The sequence below is a fragment of the Nerophis ophidion genome, linkage group LG28, assembly GCF_033978795.1.
Source record: "Nerophis ophidion isolate RoL-2023_Sa linkage group LG28, RoL_Noph_v1.0, whole genome shotgun sequence".
In the NCBI taxonomy this organism is placed as follows: domain Eukaryota; kingdom Metazoa; phylum Chordata; class Actinopteri; order Syngnathiformes; family Syngnathidae; genus Nerophis; species Nerophis ophidion.
In genome coordinates this window covers 6293609-6316875 of record NC_084638.1, presented here as the reverse complement: position 1 = coordinate 6316875, position 23267 = coordinate 6293609, and the positions used below count along the sequence as shown (strand labels likewise).

At 37.9% G+C, this 23267-nt stretch overlaps 2 protein-coding genes across 8 annotated transcripts in view; one reads left to right on the top strand and one right to left on the bottom strand.

Annotated features, from left to right (window-relative positions):
• Positions 1-6231, bottom strand: part of LOC133545613 (nucleoprotein TPR-like) — a 135367-nt gene extending 129136 nt beyond the window's left edge. Inside the window, exons 1-5 of one of the 6 annotated variants that reach the window (XM_061891364.1) lie at positions 6061-6231; positions 5837-6003; positions 3035-3139; positions 2903-2967; positions 2737-2827 (exon numbers count right to left, since the gene is read on the bottom strand). In XM_061891364.1, the coding sequence (XP_061747348.1) occupies positions 2737-2827; positions 2903-2967; positions 3035-3139; positions 5837-6003; positions 6061-6221 (589 nt within the window). In that variant the 5' untranslated portion in view covers positions 6222-6231. The remainder of the gene's footprint in view (positions 1-2736; positions 2828-2902; positions 2968-3034; positions 3140-5836; positions 6004-6060) is intronic. The other 5 variants (XM_061891361.1, XM_061891363.1, XM_061891360.1 and 2 more) reach the window with 5 other exon arrangements.
• Positions 6232-6403: 172 nt separating this feature from the next.
• odr4 (odr-4 GPCR localization factor homolog) lies at positions 6404-23267 on the top strand. 2 transcript variants are annotated; one of them, XM_061890385.1, is made up of 14 exons: positions 6404-6601; positions 6858-6961; positions 9414-9530; positions 9605-9697; positions 12830-12936; positions 13008-13044; positions 14347-14481; positions 14544-14639; positions 18699-18746; positions 18977-19096; positions 19171-19282; positions 21261-21464; positions 22737-22790; positions 22873-23129. In XM_061890385.1, the coding sequence occupies exons 2-14, from the start codon at positions 6863-6865 to the stop codon at positions 23112-23114; spliced, it is 1464 nt and encodes a 487-aa protein (XP_061746369.1). In that variant the 5' UTR covers positions 6404-6601; positions 6858-6862; the 3' UTR covers positions 23115-23129. The 2 variants fall into 2 exon arrangements, with proteins under 2 accessions (XP_061746369.1, XP_061746370.1); XM_061890386.1 differs by lacking the exon at positions 22873-23129 and adding an exon at positions 23167-23267 and having other exon boundaries at positions 6406-6601.

Sequence of the window (23267 nt, the reverse complement as noted above, 5' to 3'; positions counted from 1 at the left end):
AAAAACGCACACAACAACAACATATGTCATTAACACAGGCGGACAACAACAACAACATCATATGTCATTAACACAGGCGCACAAAAACGCACACAACAACAACATATGTCATTAACACAGGTGCACAAATATACATTTTCATTCATCCACATTCTAAATTGATTGATAATGAGGACATTTTAGGTCACTTTAATTGTGATGAGACCAGAATTTTCTTTCAAATATGCCAGAGCAGACAGGACAAGAAGCCCCTCCTCCCGCCCCCTTCTTTCTCTCCCTCAGTCTGCTCCCCCGCCCATCTTTATGTTCATGTCCTGGAAGTGGATTTCACTTTTTTAAATGTTCATTATTGTACTGTAACTGCTACTTTTTTTCCTACACTTTAAAAACAGTGCGGCTAATTCATGGATTTTTCTTCACTGACGGCCGCAATGAAAATAGTTTATAAGAAACAAGCAAATACACTGAACCAGTGTTATTGTCTGTGCTGTGGCGCCATCTCTTGGACAGGTGCTGCAGTCTCCTTCCATTTAGTGCTTTCAACCGGAAGTACAAGTGCTGTTCCGTCTTCTAATCATCCGTAGCGCTTCTACTCGTATGCATTCTTCATTCCAAGCAACATTTGTAAGTTTTACAATATAACTAAAACTATTCTGACTGACTAAAGCGTTCATGTGTGATGTCTGTAGGAGTGTGTTCATGCATATTTGTACGTGCTATCGTAATGTAACCAAGCTAGCGTTATTAGCATTAGCTAATACGTAAACATGTTTACGAGTGTCCTGTTTAGTTGAGTTTAGTTTATTAAGGATCCCCATTAGTCTACACCGCAGTGGAGACTATTCTTCCTGGGGTCCAGGCAAAAAAACATCACACAATCACCACATAAAAGATTACAATGCAGTTCAACATGATCAAATAATAAAATATACAAAAATAGCAACAACAAAGAACCCAAAAAAATGACCAATAACTTCCACTTTACATAATAATATTTATACCAAAGATAAAAAGAGCAATGTAAAAATAGATGTATATATTTTTGCAAAAATAAAACAAAGAACCAATGGCCTAAAATATAAACATTAGTGTACCAAAGACAAACAATAAGTGACAAAAAAGTACCATCCTCTGTGTTACTATTATTAACTTACAACGGCATTCTTTTTGTATTATTTCAGTTTTGCAAATCCACCAAAATATCACACGGGAGTTATTGAGTCCGTAATGACCATGACTTCTGTTTTGTTTGATCAGTCGTTTTACTGCCGCATGACAGACAGCGTTTGAAAACAATTCATGTATGTAAATAAACCTTTATAAAATCTTTCTGTGTAAATAACTATCCATCCATCCATTTTCTACCGCTTATTCCCTTTTGGGGTCGCTGGCGCCTATCTCAGCTACAATCGGGCGGAAGGCGGGGTACACCCTGGACAAGTTGCCACCTCATCACAGGGCCAACACAGATAGACAGACAACATTCACACACTAGGGACCATTTAGTGTTGCCAATCAACCTATCCCCAGGTGCATGTCTTTGGAGGTGGGAGGGGCCTATCCCCAGGTGCATGTCTTTGGAGGTGGGAGGGGCCTATCCCCAGGTGCATGTCTTTGGAGGTGGGAGGGGCCTATCCCCAGGTGCATGTCTGTGGAGGTGGGAGGGGCCTATCCCCAGGTGCATGTCTGTGGAGGTGGGAGGGGCCTATCCCCAGGTGCATGTCTGTGGAGGTGGGAGGGGCCTATCCCCAGGTGCATGATTGTGGAGGTGGGAGGGGCCTATCCCCAGGTGCATGTCTGTGGAGGTGGGAGGGGCCTATCCCCAGGTGCATGTCTGTGGAGGTGGGAGGGGCCTATCCCCAGGTGCATGTCTTTGGAGGTGGGAGGAAGCCGGAGTAGAACCCACGCAGTCATGGGGAGAACATGCAAACTCCACACAGAAAGATCCCGAGCCTGGATTTGAACCCAGGACTGCAGGACCTTCGTATTGTGAGGCAGACGCACTAACCCCTCTTCCACCGTGAAGCCCGTAAATGACTGAGTTCACAACATATATATCTGCATCTTATAGTCTTGTGCAGCTAATATATGGGGGGAAAAAAACTTTCCTAAAAATGTTGTGGGTGTGGCTTATTTACCGGTGTGCTCCATAGTCTGGAAAATACATTATTTATTGCTTATTTTTGGTTCCTGTTAAGTTTTACTTTTGTAGCTGTATGCAAAAATGGCACCGCTGAAGTGGCAGCAGCAGCTCTGTCCTTTATAATGTTTTCTTACCTTTCTGTTCTTTAATGTTTCTTTCTCGTTTTCATGTGTTTACCTTTTTTTTTGTAGACTTTTTGAATCTGCAATTCCCGAATGTGGAGTACATGAAGTCTATTGCATCCTGTTGTAGTGACCGGGTGAATCTCATCAATGCTTATCAAGTTTATTTTGGACAGTGTCTGGAGCATTTGCAGACATAGATTTAAACAATGTACATTTTCACAAGTGAAATAATGACGTGTGTTCCTTTGCAAGCTGGGAACAGACTTAAAAAGCCCGGTTCTGAAAGTGACTATGGAGCAGAATGTAGAAGACGTACTATCTGGAGCACGAGGACGTCTTTTCACGCAGACGATAGTACAAAATATGTTTTATGCTGTGTGACTTTGCAATCCCGCTAAGTTGAATCATTTAGTTTCACATTGTCAACAAAAAGGTAACCATGGCAACTGGCCAAGTCTTCATGCTTACTTGTGAGATTCTCCACCTCCTGACTTCTCTTCTCCAGGAGCCTGGCCAGCTCTCGTTTCTCTGCCTCAATCTCATACTTGGCTTTGGACTGCTGGACTCAAACACAGGTGCAGGTTACATTACACCACCGTCTCCACCACCACCACCACCTCCACCAGGTGTCTACCTGCGGCAGGGCTTTATCTCCAGGTGTGTCTCCTTCTATCCCCTTCAGGGCACTCAGCTCTTCACCTGCACCAAACAAAGCTAGCATGAGTGACATGAATCACAAGACATCTCCATGGTTTTAGTGGCTCACTCAGTTTGGTATTTTCCTCCTTGACTGCCTGCAGGTCTCTTGTAGCAGAGATGATTTGTTCCTGACTCTCCCCGAGTTTCTTCTCAATGTCAAAGTACTGCTGCTCTGTAGGTCAAAGACGACAACAACATTGTTATTCACTCATTAAAAGCCTGCTGAGTGTCAGATTAAGGCTGTTCAAACTTTTTTTTTTTTATGAGGAAAAACATCAAATATGCAATATTTTCCCCAAAAAGAGTTTCAAAGTGGAATATTCCAATGTGAAGTAATAGGACTATCAAATAAATCAATACTTCATTCATAACAACGTTGATTTTGATTTGTTCATTTTTGAGCAAATGCTCTAAAAAATTCTGGGGAATCACTCATAAAAGAGTTAATAATTTGCCATGCATGTATTTATTTTTTGCAACATTCACGGCTTAAATCTCTAAACCAACTTCATATCTATGTGTAGATTATACCTTTTATGTATTTTACATTTGTTTTTATATGGCCTTTTTGTCGTGGAATACTTATGGGAAACATTTCCCTTGAAAAATAATTAAAAGTGTAATATTTAAAGTGAAGTATTTGGAGCTGTCAATAGTTCAATAAGTCATAACGATGTTGATTTTGATTCTTTATTATTTTTGGAGCAATGACACTTTTATTTTGAAAAAAAAAAGGCTGCATGTGAGCTTTATGAAAAATTTGAGTCGACATTTGAGAGTTTTCTCCTCATATTTCACCTGTATGCTCTTTTATTACACTTTTTCATGTTTTTTTTGTAATAGTATTTGTAGAATGTGTCACGTTCCATCCATCCATCCATTTTCTACCGTTTGTCCCTTTCGGTTGCGTTAAAAAAATGATCTGCGGGCCGCACTATGGATATTTCTGTATTAGACGAAAAATGACCTAAACTAAACTAACAAGGAGTTTGTTTGCACAACATTCAATGTTTTCTTTGATGTGTTTGTATAATTCAGGGGTCAGCAACCTTTTTGAAAGAAAGAGCTACTTCTTGGGTACTGATTCATGCCAAGGGCTACCAGTTTGATACACACTTAAATACATTGCCAGAAACAGCCAATTTGTTCAATTAACCTTTAATAAATAAATCCAAATATATATAAAAAAGGGTATTTCTGTCTGTTATTCTGTCGTACATTTTTTTTCCTTTTACGGAAGGTTTTTTTTGTAGAGAATAAATGCCCGCGGGCACCAGGTCGCCCGTAAGGACCAGATGAGTCGCCCGCTGGCCTGTTCTAAAAATAGCTCAAATAGCAGCACTTACCAGTGAGCTGCCTCTTTTTTTTTAATTGTATTTATTTACTAGCAAGCTGGTCTCACTTTGCTGGACATTTTTAATTCTAAGAGAGACAAAACTCAAATAGAATTTGAAAATCCAATAAAATATTTTAAAGACTTGGTCTTCACTTGTTTAAATAATTTCATTTATTTTTTTACTTTGCTTCTTATAACTTTCAGAAAGACAATTTTAGAGAAAAAAATACAACCTTAAAAATGATTTTAGGATTTTCAAACACATATACCTTTTTACCTTTTAAATTTCTTCTTCTTCTTTCCTGAAAATTTAAATCAATGTTCAAGTATTTTTCTTTTTTTATTGTAAAGAATAATAAATACATTTTAATTTAATTCTTCATTTTAGCTTCTGTTTTTTGACAAAGAATATTTGTGAAATATTTCTTCAAACTTGTGATTAAAATTCCCAAAAATATTCTGGCAAATCTAGAAAATCTGTAGAATCAAATTTAAATTTTATTTCAAAGTCTTTTGAATTTCTTTTAATATTTTTGTTCTGGAAAATCTAGAAGAAATGATGATTTGTCTTTGTTAGAAATATAGCTTGGTCCAATTTGTTATATATTCTAACAAAGTGCAGATTGGATTTTAACCTATTTAAAACATGTCATCAAAATTCTACAATTAATCTTAATCAGGAAAAATGACTAATGATGTTCCATAAATTATTTTTTTAATTTTTTCAAAAAGATTTGAATTAGCTAGTTTTTCTCTTCATTTTTTTGGTTGAATTTTGAATTTTAAAGAGTCGAAATTGAAGATAAACTATGTTTCAAAATTGAATTGTCTTTTTTTTTGTGTGTTTTCTCTTCTTTTAAACCGTTCAATTAAGTGTTTTTTCATCATTTATTCTCTACAAAAAAAACTTCTGTTAAAGGAATAAAAATGTACGACGGAATGACGGATAGAAATACCCATTTTTTTATATATATAGATTTATTTAGTTAAGGTAAATTGAGCAAATTGGCTATTTATTGAAGTGTGTATCAAACTGGTAGCCCTTGGCATGAATCAGTACCCAAGAAGTAGCTCTTGCTTTCAAAAAGGTTGGTATTCCATGTTTTAAAATGTTGTTACAGAATATTTGGTTTTGCACTTTTTTTGTATTGGATGTTTAATTTTATTTTTGCACATTTTAAAGCAAAATAAGCAATGCTTTTACTTTGGAAATGCTTATACTAAAGCAGAATAATAATTAATCTATAGATTAATCGAAAAAATAATACTCGATATAAAAATAATCGTTAGCTGCAGTCTTACATTCAACGTTTTCTTTTTGTGAAACTAAAACGTTTGCATAATTGATAAAACGCGCGTAAAAAAAATAAGGAAATTAACAAAATAAAACACTTCCGGTTGAGTCAATTTTTCGTCAAAGTTAGCAATGTGGCTAACATTAGCGCCAATGACGACGAACAAAGTTTATCGCCAAGTCGCGCAGCAAAAAGTGAAGTTTATAATGTTCCACTGCGATGTTTGTGTCCTACGCACCACTGTCGGCTTTGAAGCGCTCCTGCTCGGTCCTGAGCGCCGCGTTAGTTTTCTGCAAGTCCGTGACAAACTTCTCCAGCTTGTTTTGGACGCCTTTGGGCAGTTTGTTGAGCTCCGTCCGCTCCAGCGCCTGCAGCAGGACCACCGCCATCTCCGCCTGCACAAATCTATTCTGACATCGAGGCCGCAAGTGAAGAAAGAAGTTAGAAGTGTGTCTCTCTCACAAGAGCGTCGAGGCACCGATAAACCCGTTGGTCAAAGAGTCAAGTCCCCGGTGTTCATTAACAGGAAGTAGGTAATACACTTTCAAAAGCAAACACACATGCCGGCTCGGAATAGCATGAATAAAAGTCTGTTGCCTCTGTGTTGTTAAAATCCTTAACATAAGCACTAAAAAGTGTCAATATAACTGAAAATATGCCTCACTGTGGTACACAAAGGTTACAATTTTTGTTTTCAATCATTAAGAGTACTTTTATATTGAAATAAGCATCCCGACTCATGAGTCTGACGACTAAAACATGCGACGGAAGTCAGAGCATAACACACTACCGGAAACGGAAACATAACATAACGCAAAGCATTGTGGTAACTGTAGTTTCCGTGCTTTTGATGACCCGCCACAAGCTGAAAGAGTTGACAGTCATTTAACTGACTTTTAATGTTTATTTGGGCGTGTATCCTCCTAAGTGCGTTCAATTTGGACACCTAACCTTAACCCAGGCTGTTTAACGTTCAAAGGTGTCAACTGCCAAGCCGTCTAACGTAAGCTAACATTGTTTACCTGCTCGCCACACTTTGACGCCAAACCAAGAAGTCATCAAGTTAAATATAGTTTTTAACATGTATTCCTTTTTAATTAACTCCTACTAAGTCAACTCATGGGAGCCTGGCGTTTTTTTTTTTGTTTTGCCACGCATGCGTTCCTCACTCATTTTTTAAATATATTTTAGCCTGACAATTAGAGGGACAAGCGGTAGGAAATGGATGCAATTAAACCATGATTGATGTTCCCCACCAGGCACCATGGGCCGCGGGTACACGGTCGACGACACCGTGGAGGTGTATCTCTCCAAACTATGCCATCAGCCGGCAGCTGACGTCACAGGTGTGCTCGTTGGACAGGTAAGTCGATCAAGTCCCGAACATCTGCAATGGACGACCATTGCTGGTGTACTGGATCAGAATCAGGAATACTTTGGGAAATTCATATTTTCAGCACAATCCCATTCACTATCAGTCAAACATTACAGGGAGACAGAACAGGATCAAACATTACAGGGAGACAGAACAGGATCAAACATTACAGGGAGACAGAACAGGATCAAGCATTACAGGGAGACAGAACAGGATCAAACATGACAGGGAGACAGAACAGGATCAAACATGACAGGGAGACAGAACAGGATCAAACATTACAGGGAGACAGAACAGGATCAAACATTACAGGGAGACAGAACAGGATCAAACATTACAGGGAGACAGAACAGGATCAAACATTGCAGGGAGACAGAACAGGATCAAACATTACAGGGAGACAGAACAGGATCAAACATTACATGGAGACAGAACAGGATCAAACATTGCAGGGAGACAGAACAGGATCAAACATTACAGGGAGAGACAGAACAGGATCAAACATTACAGGGAGACAGAATAGGATCAAACATTACATGGAGACAGAACAGGATCAAACATTACAGGGAGACAGAACAGGATCAAACATTACAGGGAGACAGAACCGGATCAAACATTACAGGGAATTAGAACAGGATCAAACATTACATGGAGACAGAACAGGATCAAACATTACAGGGAGACAGAACAGGATCAAACATTACAGGGAGACAGAACAGGATCAAACATTACAGGGAATTAGAACAGGATCAAACATTACAGGGAAACAGAACAGGATCAAACATTACAGGGAAACAGAACAGGATCAAACATTACAGGGAGACAGAACAGGATCAAACACTACAGGGAGACAGAACAGGATCAAACATTACAGGGAGACAGAACAGGATCAAACATTACAAGGAGACAGAACAGGATCGCTGCCGGGTCTGCCAACAAGGTGAGAAACAGGTCATTGCTGGGACGGGAGCAGAGGGAGAAAAAAAAAATTCAGTGTAAGCCTGGGCCCTGGAGAGGGGGTCCAGACTGAGGCCAAGGGGGGAAACACATAAACGTGTTAGTGGGAAACATCAAAGAACATTAAAGACATTAAAAAAGCAGAGCTGATGTAACCAGAGACTTCTACACACAGCCACAAAAGTAAAACAACAACAATAATAAATAAAAACATATACTGTAGTGGTTTTCCACGCCATCGTCTGCTGGGGTGGAAGTAGCAAGGCCAGAGACAGGAGCAGACCCAACAAAGCAACTAAGAGAGCCGACTCCACCCTCGGCCGCCCACCAACTCTCAGCCAGTGTCCAGTCCTCATGGATGAGCCAGGATACGTCCAAGGAGACTGAGGTGTCCGATACCTGCTCATTCAGCCAAGACACTCTGAAGCTTGTCCATCTCCACAGTCCTGTCTCTTCATCCACATCTCTTCCAGTCTCTCCAAACTCTGCAGTCCTGTCTCTTCATCCACATCTCCTCCAGTCTCTCCAAACTCTGCAGTCCTGTCTCTTCATCCACATCTCCAGTCTCTCCAAACTCTGCAGTCCTGTCTCTTCATCCACATCTTCTCCAGTCTCTCCAGACTCTGCAGCCCTGTCTCTTCATCCACATCTCCTCCAGTCTCTCCAAACTCTGCAGTCCTGTCTCTTCATCCACATCTCCTCCAGTCTCTCCAAACTCTGCAGTCCTGTCTCTTCATCCACATCTCCTCCAGTCTCTCCAGACTCTGCAGTCCTGTCTCTTCATCCACATCTCCTCCAGTCTCTCCAAACTCTGCAGTCCTGTCTCTTCATCCACATCTCCTCCAGTCTCTCCAAACTCTGCAGTCCTGTCTCTTCATCCACATCTCCTCCAGTCTCTCCAGACTCTGCAGTCCTGTCTCTTCATCCACATCTCCTCCAGTCTCTCCAAACTCTGCAGTCCTGTCTCTTCATCCACATCTCCTCCAGTCCCTCCAAACTCTCCAGCCCTGTCTCTTCATCCGCATCTCCTCCAGTCTCTCCAAACTCTGCAGTCCTGTCTCTTCATCCACATCTCCTCCAGTCTCTCCAAACTCTGTAATCCTGTCTCTTCATCCACATCTCCTCCAGTCTCTCCAAACTCTGCAGTCCTGTCTCTTCATCCACATCTCCTCCAGTCTCTCCAAACTGACTCTGGTGTGGCAGAGACCCAGCAGCTGGTCTCCATGGCCAAAAGGCTCCCGGGAAGCAGATGCAGAAGTTGACAAAAAAGCACAGCAGAGGTCAGGAAAGTGGCATCCCTCGCCACACAGTCCCAAAGTGTCCCCAACCAAAAGGCAAAACCCTCACATGACAACAAGCGGGACACATCAGGAACACAAATATGCATAAAATGTGACCTACTAGCTCAGCTCACAAAAGAAGACAACATGTTTTATTATTAGTGATCTTTAAGGAGCGTAACTTTGATCTTTTAACATTTCAGAGCTCACCTCAGAGAGATTTTGTTGTCCTGGCGTGCCGGACTCCCCCAAGACCAGAGGGCCTTGTGGGTGTAGCAAAGTCCTTGGACAAGGAGTGGATCAGCGAGCATGCTCGACAGGTATGACCACATCCACCAACCTGGGCTTTGTCCTGTACTACAAAAGTACTTGTGACTATGTCCTCTCTTTTTAGGTGTCCAGAATGTTGCCGGGGGGCTTGTCTGTGTTAGGGGTCTTCATCATCACTGATGCAGACGCCAAGGAAACACTCACCTCACTTCGTCAGGTGACATTTGCTTTCTTTACACTAACTTTGTCTTTTTTTTATTATTTTTATCCTGTCCAGCTACTCAGGCAAATCATATTATTGATGTAGATTGTACTCATGTACTTTACACCAGAGAACTGTGGGGTAGAATAGAAAGTACTTTATTGATCCCTGGGGGGAATTCAGCACCACAGCTCGCTCACAATAAACAATTTACATGTGAATAATATAAATATAGTCTATCATACAGCATTATTCACATGTGAATAATATAAATATAGTCTATTATACAGCATTATTCACATGTGAATAATATAAATACAGTCTATTATACAGCATTATTCACATGTGAATGATATAAATACAGGCAATTATACAGCATTATTCACATGTGAATAATATAAATACAGTCTATTATACAGCATTATTCACATGTGAATAATATAAATACAGTCTATTATACAGCATTATTCACCTGTGAATAATATAAATACAGTCTATTATACAGCATTATTCACATGTGAATAATATAAATACAGTCTATTATACAGCATTATTCACATGTGAATGATATAAATACAGGCAATTATACAGCATTATTCACATGTGAATAATATAAATACAGTCTATTATACAGCATTATTCACATGTGAATAATATAAATACAGTCTATTATACAGCATTATTCACATGTGACTAACATAAATACAGTCAATTATATAGCATTATTTACATGTGAATAATATAAATACAGTCTATTATACAGCATTATTCACATGTGAATAATATAAATACAGTCTATGTGAAAAACATAAATAGTCTATTATACAGCATTATTCACATGTGAATAATATAAATACAGCCTATTATACAGCATTATTCACCTGTGAATAATATAAATACAGTCTATTATACAGCATTATTCACATGTGAATAATATAAATACAGTCTATTATACAGCATTATTCACATGTGAATAATATAAATACAGTCTATTATACAGCATTATTCACATGTGAATGATATAAATACAGGCAATTATACAGCATTATTCACATGTGAATAATATAAATACAGTCTATTATACAGCATTATTCACATGTGAATAATATAAATACAGTCTATTATACAGCATTATTCACATATGAATAACATAAATACAGTCTATTATATAGCATTATTCACATGTGAATAATATAAATACAGTCTATGTGAAAAACATAAATAGTCTATTATACAGCATTATTCACATGTGAATAATATAAATAAAGTCTATTATACAGCATTATTCACATGTGAATAATATAAATACAGTCTATTATATAGCATTATTCACATGTGAATAATATAAATACAGTCTATGTGAAAAACATAAATAGTCTATTATACAGCATTATTCACATAAGAATAATATAAATACAGTCAGTTATATAGCATTATTTACATGTGAATAATATAAATACAGTCTATTATACAGCATTATTCACATGTGAATAATATAAATACAGTCTATGTGAAAAACATAAATAGTCTATTATACAGCATTATTCACATGTGAATAATATAAATACAGTCTATTATACAGCATTATTCACATGTGAATAACATAAATACAGGCAATTATATAGCATTATTTACATGTGAATAATATAAATACAGTCTATTATATAGCATTATTCACATGTGAATAATATAAATACAGTCTATTATACAGCATTATTCACATGTGAATAACATAAATACAGGCAATTATACAGCATTATTCACATGTGAATAATATAAATACAGTCTATTATACAGCATTATTCACATGTGAATAATATGAATACAGTCTATTATACAGCATTATTCACATGTGAATAATATAAATACAGTCTATTATACAGCATTATTCACCTGTGAATAATATAAATACAGTCTATTATACAGCATTATTCACATGTGAATAATATAAATACAGTCTATTATACAGCATTATTCACATGTGAATAATATAAATACAGTCTATTATACAGCATTATTCACATGTGAATGATATAAATACAGGCAATTATACAGCATTATTCACATGTGAATAATATAAATACAGTCTATTATACAGCATTATTCACATGTGAATAATATAAATACAGTGTATTATACAGCATTATTTACATGTGAATAATATAAATACAGTCTATGTGAAAAACATAAATAGTCTATTATACAGCATTATTCACATGTGAATAATATAAATACAGTCTATTATACAGCATTATTCACCTGTGAATAATATAAATACAGTCTATTATACAGCATTATTCACATGTGAATAATATGAATACAGTCTATTATACAGCATTATTCACCTGTGAATAATATAAATACAGTCTATTATACAGCATTATTCACATGTGAATAATATAAATACAGTCTATTATACAGCATTATTCACATGTGAATAATATAAATACAGTCTATTATACAGCATTATTCACATGTGAATGATATAAATACAGGCAATTATACAGCATTATTCACATGTGAATAATATAAATACAGTCTATTATACAGCATTATTCACATGTGAATAATATAAATACAGTGTATTATACAGCATTATTCACATGTGAATAATATAAATACAGTCTATTATACAGCATTATTCACATGTGAATAATATAAATACAGTCTATTATACAGCATTATTTACATGTGAATAATATAAATACAGTCTATGTGAAAAACATAAATAGTCTATTATACAGCATTATTCACATGTGAATAATATAAATACAGTCTATTATACAGCATTATTCACATGTGAATATTATAAATACTGTCTATTATACAGCATTATTCACATGTGAATAATGTAAATATCAGATATTAGCATTAGCCATTTTACTTGGCAATTTCAATATCTCCAAACTTGGTAATTAAAACTACAACTGAGATGAATGTTACCATCAAGTAGCTGCTGTGTAGCAGCAGAGTAATTACAGTATAAACACTTTGTAGGGCGCAACATAGCGCATTCAGGTTTGATGGGAAAAACTACTTCCTAGTTAGCCTGCATTCAAATGTGATAATAAAAGAAGATAGAACAACTGCTGAGTTATTATAATAAGGCCATGTTGGATGTAATGATGAAACAATGTTTGTGTGCAGCTGCTGTTCAGCGTGCACAGTCTCATCTCTTCTGAGCATGTGTGGAAGGCCGCCGATGATGACGTCACAGACTGCCTGGCACTGCACATCAACCCCAAATCCAGAAAGTATCCTTGGCTTCTCTGGCCGGATGCTGTCTGAAAGACTCTTGTTCACCTTCTTTAATCCTGCATCTCAGAATCGTGTGCAGGACCTTTGATGTTAAAGACCCCAAGGTGAGTCCCTCTGCAGTCTGACACTCTTTTGGAGACATGTCACCTCCTTTCTCTACATTTAAACTTTGTCCACCAAGGTCCACATACTGAAAAGTCAAATATGCTAGGACACATGTAATAGTGTTTATTATTGTTGTTGTCATTTTTACAATTAATTCACAAGTTAGTATTATTTCATTTTTTTAACTAACTAAACTTTTTTTTATATTTCAAAGGATTTTTTATTTTTATTTTATTTTGAGAGCTTTTAATATTTTAGATTAGGAGTGTCTAACTTTGTCCACCAAGATCCACATACTGAAAAGTCAAAGTATTCATGGGCCATTTTGATATTTTTGTTATTAAAAAAATTATATTGTGCCAGCTATGTATTGTAGGTGATTAAGTATATTATTATTAATTATTACTTAGAAAATTTCAGTTTTTTGTCATCACATACTATTTTTTTTAAATTAAATAATAATAAATCAATTGTGTATCTGCATAACCTAATCTAGTGTGTCAAAAAGTTTGTCTGTACAGAAATATTAATGTTGAGTTACACATTTAACATTTTTTATTAATGTTGTTGTCAGTTTTTTAAAATTAATTATTAAATTAGTATTTTTTTGTTTACTTTGAATTTTTATAATAATGTTTTTCTATGTATTTATCATAAACTATTTCCACCAAGGGCCACATACTGAAAAGTCAAATGTGAAGTTGTTTTTCTGACATGTTTTTTATTTTTAAAAAATGCTAAAAACACAACATTGTGTCAGCTGTGTATTATTATAAGTGACTGAGTATATTATAATTACTTCAGCTTTTTTTTTATTACAGTCCAATTTTTAGTTCTTTTTTTTTCTTACATTTTTATTGTTATTTTTTTAGAGTAATAATAGAATTGTGTAGCTGCATAAGTTAAGGTGTCTAAATCTCTGCCTGTATGAAAATATTCATGTTCATTTACCCATTTATCAGTGTTTATAATTGTTGCTGTCATTTTTCTAATGAATTCATAAGTTAGCACAATTTTTTTTCTATTTTATGTCACTAACTATACTTTGTTTAAAGTTTTAATTGTATTTTTATTTTGAGAGATTCTGATGTTTTAGGTCAGGAGTGTCTTCTTCCACCAAGGTCTAGTATGCAGGGGACATTTTGATATTTTTTTGTATTAAAAAAGGATACTAAAAACAGCTTTAAAGACAAAACTTTGGGTTAAAGGTGACCGAGTGTATTATTGTTGATTATTAGTTTGAAAATGTCAGCTTTTTCCCTTACATTGCATTTTTTTACTCATGCCTGTCCTTTTTTCAGAGCACGGCAAAGCCTGCTGATTGGAAGTACCAGTCAGGCGTGTCTTCCTCCTGGTCCATGGTGACTTGTTGTGTCAGTGTGGACTTGTTGCTGCCACTTCCACGCTGTTCAGAGAGCATGGAGGAGTGTCTGCAGGTACGTGTGTGCTCTCTGTTTGTGTGTGTGTGTGTCCATCTTGAAGGTCTTCTTGCTTGTAGGAGGCACTGAGAGTGTGGGCCACCCAGATGGAGAAGGCAGTCTGTCTGTTTGATGGCACGCAGCTGCCAGAGGATGCAGAACTGACGGCAGGACAGGTTGTACTCATCTGCTTCTAGTTACCGCATTTTTGGAGTATAAGTCGCACCTGCCGAAAATGCATAATAAAGAAGGAAAAAACATATATAAGTCGCACTGGAGTATAAGTCGCATTTTTGGGGGAAATGTATTTGATAAAACCCAACAGCAAGAATAGACATTTGAAAGGCAATTTCAAATAAAGAATAGTGAAGAACAGGCTGAATAAGTGTAGGTTATATGAGGCATAAATAACCAACTGCTATGTTAAGCTAACATATTATGGTAAGAGTCATTCAAATAACTATAACATATAGAACATGCTATACCTTTACCAAACTATCTCTCACTCCTAATCCATAAATCCCATCAAATCTTATACGTCTAGTCTCTTACGTGAATGTTATTATTTGATATTTTACGGTAATGTGTTAATCATTTCACACATAAGTCGCACTGGAGTATAAGTCGCACCTGCCGAAAATGCATAATAAAGAAGGAAAGAAAACATATATAAGTTGCACTGGAGTATAAGTTGCATTTTTGGGGGAAATGTATTTGATAAAAGCCAACAGCAAGAATAGACATTTGAAAGGCAACTTAAAATAAATAAAGAATAGTGAAGAACAGGCTGAATAAGTGTAGGTTATATGAGGCATAAATAAGCAACTGCTATGTTAAGCTAACATATTATGGTAAGAGTCATTCAAATAACTATAACATATAGAACATGCTATACCTTTACCAAACTATCTCTCACTCCTAATCCATAAATCCCATCAAATCTTATACGTCTAGTCTCTTACGTGAATGTTATTATTTGATATTTTACGGTAATGTGTTAATCATTTCACACATAAGTCGCACTGGAGTATAAGTCGCACCTGCCGAAAATGCATAATAAAGAAGGAAAGAAAACATATATAAGTTGCACTGGAGTATAAGTTGCATTTTTGGGGGAAATGTATTTGATAAAAGCCAACAGCAAGAATAGACATTTGAAAGGCAATTTAAAATAAATAAAGAACAGACTGAATAAGTGTAGGTTATATGAGGCATAAATAAGCAACTGCTATGTTAAGCTAACATATTATGGTAAGAGTCATTCAAATAACTAGAACATATAGAACATGCTATACCTTTACCAAACTATCTCTCACTCCTAATCCATAAATCCCATCAAATCTTATACGTCTAGTCTCTTACGTCAATGTTATTATTTGATATTTTACGGTAATGTGTTAATCATTTCACACATAAGTCGCACTGGAGTATAAGTCGCACCTGCCGAAAATGCATAATAAAGAAGGAAAGAAAACATATATAAGTTGCACTGGAGTATAAGTTGCATTTTTGGGGGAAATGTATTTGATAAAAGCCAACAGCAAGAATAGACATTTGAAAGGCAATTTAAAATAAATAAAGAACAGACTGAATAAGTGTAGGTTATATGAGGCATAAATAAGCAACTGCTATGTTAAGCTAACATATTATGGTAAGAGTCATTCAAATAACTAGAACATATAGAACATGCTATACCTTTACCAAACTATCTCTCACTCCTAATCCATAAATCCCATCAAATCTTATACGTCTAGTCTCTTACGTCAATGTTATTATTTGATATTTTACGGTAATGTGTTAATCATTTCACACATAAGTCGCTCCTGAGTATAAGTCGCACCCCCGGCCAAACTATAATAAAGAACTGCGACTTAGAGTCCGAAAAGTACGTTATATCCCTGGCATGTGGTCAGAGCAGGCAGATAAGCCTGAAAAATAAATAATCATACGTTTACATTTTCCTACACTTTAAACCCTGCGGCTTCAAAAAAAGAACAAAGAAAATGGGGATTTTTGTTCGCTAATAGTAGTGTTTTGTATTCAATAGTATTATTTAAACACGAGCAGAGGACTGAAATGGTGTGTGTAATGCCTTAAACTGGAAGTAAAACCGTCTATAGCGTTCCTACTCGTATGGATTCTTCAGTCATCACTCCAGGTAACATTTGTAACTTTTACAGTATAACTAAAACCATTCTAACTTACCAAATGTTCCATGTGTGATGTCTGTAGACTATACAAACATACACACATGCTAGGTAAGTTATACCAGTTCTAGTATAGTACCGACATAATAATGAGTCATATTGGGTACTATACCCCCTCTAAAAAGTACCAGTCCGCCGCGCCGCCATCGTCTTCACCTCGTGTCATCACTGGTTTACCAGCAGAGGAGCATGTTGGGCAGCGCACACACACAGAGTACTTCCAAGCAGACACAGTGTGTAGACAGAAAAGGGAGAATGGACGCATGTTGGTGTAAAAAGTCAAGATAAAGGTGAAGTTCTCACACTGAAACACCCTCAGGAAGAGCTGCTTTAAGACATGCAGCTAACATCCATCCACAGTGTTTTAGCCATTTCTAAAACACTAATCCTGGTCTCCATGGCGACATATAAAGTAAGTTTCTTACAAGTAGCATTATCACTGGAGGACGAGGAATAGCTGAACATGCTTCACTACACACCGTAGCTCACCGGCGTCAAAATGTAAACAAACGCCATGGGTGGATGGACGCCTGACATCCACTGTAATGATACCAAGTACAGTAGCGTATCTAGTCCATACTACTAGGATTACGTCGATATTTGTTGTCAGCACATCTTTCGTTTTTAAAAAATGTATATTATGTTTATAAAGTCAGTAAGTACGTCCCTGGACACATGAGAACTTTGAATATGACCAATGTATGATCCTGTAACTACTTGGTAATATAATATATGTTTATATTATTTATTATTATTATTTTCTATCGTGAGCAAACTGTGGTGCTGAAAATCCCCCAGGGATCAATAAAGTACTTTCTATTCTATTCTATTCTATCCATACCTAAATGTGTGGTATCATCCAAAACTAATGTCAAGTATCAAAGAAGAGAAGAATAAGTGATTATTACATTTGAACAGAAGTGTAGATAGAACATGTTCAAGCAGAAAATAAGCAGATATTAATAGTAAGTAAATAAGTAGATTAATAATATATTTTTTATAGTTTGTCCCACATAATGTGTATAAAATAATAGGTGTATAAATTATGTTACTGCAGACTAATTAGGAGTCTTTGTTTGTTTACTTCCTAGTAAAAGACAAGTTGTTTAGTATGTCCAACATTGTATTTAAGGACAAACTTGCAATAATAAACATATATTTCATGTACACTTAACAATTTTTTGTTAAAAGAAAGCCAATAACGACATTTTTTGTTAAATGATAAATGGGTTGTACTTGTATAGCGCTTTTCTACCTTCAAGGTACTCAAAGCGCTTTGACACTACTTCCACATTTACCCATTCACACACACATTCACACACTGATGGAGGGAGCTGCCATGCAAGGCGCCAACCAGCACCCATCAGGAGCAAGGGTGAAGTGTCTTGCTCAGGACACAACGGACGTGACGAGGTTGGTTCTAGGTGGGATTTGAACCAGTGACCCTCGGGTTGCGCACGGCCACTCTCCCACTGCGCCACGCCGTCCCCTTTGTTGTCCCCTTTATTTAGAAAAGTACCCAAATGATTTTGGTACCGGTACTGAAATATGTAGTCTAGCAGCAGTGTGTAGAGTGTTTTGCATTTTTCCTTATTAATGGGTGTTATTTGGAATTATTTATGCTGATTGGACGTTTTTTAGAATATCCACAAAAGTTCAGTGACCATGTCTGTTGACATTTTGTGTTTGGTTGGATTTATATATTTTTTCATGATTAGGGAAGGTTGTTTGTTTGATTGATTGATTGAAACGTTTATTAGTAGATTGCACAGTACAGTACATATTCCCTACAACTGACCACTAAATGCTAACACCCCAATAAGTTTTTCAACTTGTTTAAGTCGGGGTCCATGCATGGGGTCATATATAAATGAATGCTGTGTATTGAAAAAGTCATGTTGTCCACTAGATGGTGACAAAATGCAGCGTTAAAAATGAAAGCGGGCCAGATTCCTTCCTAAAGTCAGTAGTTTGGACACCTCCGACCTGATGTCAAGTGGGGCTAACATCTTGCTATGACTTTTGCAGAAGAGGAACGTGAGACAGCTTTTCAGCGCCCAGCTGCTCATCACACCGGTGAGACAAACACACAGTTACTTTTTAACTACTTTTTCTGACATGTTTTGTTCAAAATATGAAAATATACAAAGAATGTTTTGAATTAGGCTGATTTGCATATTTAATGCCTCTTTGTTTATAAGTTTTTGGCTGTATATTGATATTATAAATGTATGTATGTATGTATATTGATGACTATACCAGGGTTTCATTGTGTAAAACGAAGGCGCGGTGTGTGTGCCGGACAGGACGAGGGCAGGTTGACCAGTGTGGTCCAGCAGTGCGGAGGCAGCCTGGCCCTCAGAGGTGTGGTCCACAGCCGGGCTTACCTGCACAACAACAGACCCAAGGCCAAAATGGCGGAGAAGGTCACAAGTCGGGGCGCTAGACATTTCCAGCAGAGAGAATGTGCTTGTCACCAATCCTCCTTGTCTTCATGCAGCTGCTGAAGAGAGACGTCCTCTCCACCATGGCCACCAGACTTCATATGTGGCTTGAAGAGCAGCTCAGCTCTGAAAACCTGGTCAAGGGAGTCACCAGAGACCAAGGCACAGGTGTGTCTCCTGACCTCCAGCATCACCTTGGCATGTCCTGTCTGGGATTGTACTTCATGCATGTACCAACCTTAGTAACTTTCATTGAAATTTATTGATTAATACTTTTATGAGTAGATTGCACAGTACAGTACATATTCCATACAACTGACCACTAAATGCTAACAACACCCCAATAAGTTTTTCAACTTCTTTAAGTCGGGGTCCACCTTCATCAATTCATGGTAGCCATAACCTTTTTGCAGCCAACTCTATTCCCAACACTGAATTAGTCATCTGACTCTCCATTTGAATCGTATTCAATTGATTTGTCACAAATATTACTTTGAAGGCTTACAAGCTGATTACAAAAAAATGCTAATCAAATTTACTGCAAAAGAAGGGACTCATTTAAAAACGGATTAAAAATAAATCTACTGTAAATTCCAGACTATGAGACTCTACTTTTTTCCTACGCTTTGATCCCTGCGGCTTATAAAGCGGTGCGGCAAATTTTTTATTTAATTTTTTCCCCCTGATGGCCATAAGTCAGAGTTAAAAAAAACAAAACAAGCAAGTGACAGTAATTAGGGACCGATGTCCCTTTGGAACCGAGGACCCTATTGAACTTCTATGGTTTTATTATTATTATTCCATCCATTTTCTACCGCTTATTCCCTTTTGGGGTCGCGGGGGGCGCTGGCGCCTATCTCAGCTAAAATCGGGCGGAAGGCGGGGTACACCCTGGACAAGTCGCCACCTCATCGCAGGGCCAACACAGATAGACAACATTCACACTCACATTCACACACTAGGGCCAATTTAGTGTTGCCAATCAACCTATCAATCAATCAATCAATGTTTACTTATATAGCCCTAAATCACTAGTGTCTCAAAGGGCTGTACAAACCACCACGACATCCTCGGTAGGCCCACATAAGGGCAAGGAAAACTCACACCCAGTGGGACATCGGTGACAATAATGACCCAGTGGGACGTCGGTGACAATGATGACTATGAGAACCTTAGAGAGGAGGAAAGCAATGGATGTCGAGCGGATCTAACATGATACTGTGAAAGTTCAATCCACAATGGATACAAAACAGTCGCCAGAGTCCAGTCCAAAGAGGATCCAAGACACAGCAGCGAGAGTCCCGTTCACAGCGGAGCCAGCAGGAAACCATCCCAAGCGTAGGCGGACCACTATCCCCAGGTGCATGTCTTTGGAGGTGGGAGGAAGCCGGAGTACTCGGAGGAAACCCACGCATTCACGGGGAGAACATGCAAACTCCACACAGAAAGATCCCGAGCCTGGATTTGAACCCTAACCCTAACTTTATTATTACACTCCCGCCTCTTTGAGCTGTAATTTGACCCCCTTAACATGCTTCAAAACTCACCAAATTTGACACACACATCAGGACTGGCGAAAATTGCAATCTAATCAAAAAACCAAAGCTCAAAATTGCGCTCTAGCGCCCCCTAGGAATAAAACACAGACAAAACTGTCTCTAACTTCCAGTAGCAATGTCGTAGAAACATGAAATAAAAACCACCATGTAGGTCCCGGTTAGACCTATATTTCATCCACTGAGACCCCCCGGCTAAAATCAACAGGAAGTTTGCTATTCCCACTTCAATACAACAACTGCATTACATTCACCATGCATGAGAGTCTCAAAATGGCGGCACCAAAGCGTCCTTATAAAATGCCCAAGCCACTTTACAACTGTGACTACTATGAGACTGATGTATAACACATCTGTATACAACTTTTTCTCTGTGTAATAATCCATCCATCCATCTTCTACCGCTTATCCGGGCTTGGGTCGGCGGAGCAGCAGCCAAAGTGGTCCCGTCCATCGCTGCTTGCAGCTTTAATTTTTATTGTGATTTTAATATTTTTTCTAGCACAGACCTGAGAAATGTGCTTTCAGTAAGAAAGATTGAAGCCTCTGTTTTCCCAAGTGAGCGTTCATCTTCTTGTCTTCTCTTTCAGAGACCTTCTCCCTCCCTCACCGAGTCTTTTCTCCCGTGCAAGTGGGCGGGCCTCTGTTTGTGTGCGACTACCAGTTCAAGGGCGAGGACCCCGTGGAGGTGATTGACAGGTTGAAGGAAATGCTGGACATGGATGCCGCCCACAAGGACTTGGACACCCGGCTGGAGATGGCTGCTGAGATGCTAGAAGTGCACCAAGCGGCAGGTGGGTGAGGCTTTTCCAGGTCCTGTTATGAAGAATTGAAGCCCAGTGGAACCTAAAAGGTGGAACGTTACCCATCGTGAGATGCACCACCTCTTTTTCCCATTTGAAACTAAACGTAAATGACAATAAAAGCCAGGTCCGGTCTATAAGCCGCTACCTTTTTCCTACGCTTTGAACCCTGCGGCTTATAATATATGCAATATTATGTTAGACCCACTCGACGTTCATTGCACCGGTCTCCCCTAGAGGGGCTGGGGGTTACCCACATCCTCTCCAAGGTTTCTTATAGTCATTCTCATCGACATCTCACTGAGTTTTTCCTTGCCCTTATATGGGCGCTGATCCGCAGATGTCATTGTGGTTTGTGCAGCCCTTTGAGACACTTGTGCTTTAGGGCTATATACATAAATGATTGATTGATTATAAAACAGTTTGCCTAATGTGGCAATAATGCAAATAATAGAAGAACAAAACAAGCAAAAAAGGTGAGTTATTGTTTGTGCTACGGCGCCATCTTTTGGAGGAGTTTGCTCACTGCAGGTGCGAGTGTGCCACTCTGTTAGAAGTGGTTTTCAACCGGAAGTAGAAGTGCCGTTCCGTCTTCTAGCCGTCTATAGCGTTCCTGCTCATAAGGATTCTTCATTCATCACACCAAGCAACGATTGTAAGTTTTACAATATAACTAAAACAATTCTTATTTGCTAAAGTGTCTCATGTGCGATGTCTGTAGGAGTGCACATTTGTCATACTATAGTATCTAGCATAGTAAGCTTTAGCTAAAATGCTAACATGTTTGCTAGAGTATTTGTTAGTATTATTAACTTACATTCTTGTTGTATTGTTTCACTTTCACAAATTTCTCAGTAAATTCCCCAAAACGTCAGCGTGGAGTTATTGAGTCTGTTTTGTTGATTGGAGAGCTAACTTGCACAGCTAGTGGGTCGATGACCATGACTTCTGTTTTGTTTAATCAGCCGTTTTACTGCCCTGTTACAGACACCCAATTAAGATATGTAAATAAGCATTTACAGAATATTTTTATGTAAATAAATTATTTCACAACATATATATCTGCGACTTACAGTCTGGTGTGGCTAAACTATTTTTATTAGTGGATGCGGCTTATTTAGCGGTGTGCCATTTGGTCTAAAAAAAAAAGCGATCCATAACATTTGTAAGTGTAGATTTTGGATTGTCAGTGTTTTTAAAGTTATTTAAGTCATTAGAGTATTCATCACGATGTATTTAATGATGATATTGAATTGTTTCCAGAGGCCGCTGTGGAACACACAGAAGTACACGAGCCCAAGACAAAGAAGTACATAGGTAAAGGACAGCTGCGGCACATTGGTTTGCAGCTGGAAATGATTCCCATTCAGACATTGTCTTCTTTATGTCACAACTCCAGATTTCCACAGGATGCCAAATGTCATCTATTCAAGTCAATGCTTTCTTTCTACCCACACAGGGCTTCTAGATTTTCCCGCCGTCGGTGCAATTTTACAGAATTGTTCTTGGGTTGAACAGGAAGTCATGCACCCACACAAAATAAATGATCCGGTTTACTTTCAAAATAAAATAACCCCTCCTTTGCAGCATAAATGTCAGCACTACTCAGCTGCACCGCATCCTGTGGAAATCCTGAGTTAAGGACTAAAGAGCAGCTTCATACTTACACTCTCTGCTCTTCTTTGTTGTCCAGGGGTCGTCATGGCAACAGCTGTCGCCCTACTCGCCGCGGCAGCCTCCACGCTCTATCTGGCCGACCTATGACACGGCAATATAAACAGTTTTTAAATTGTA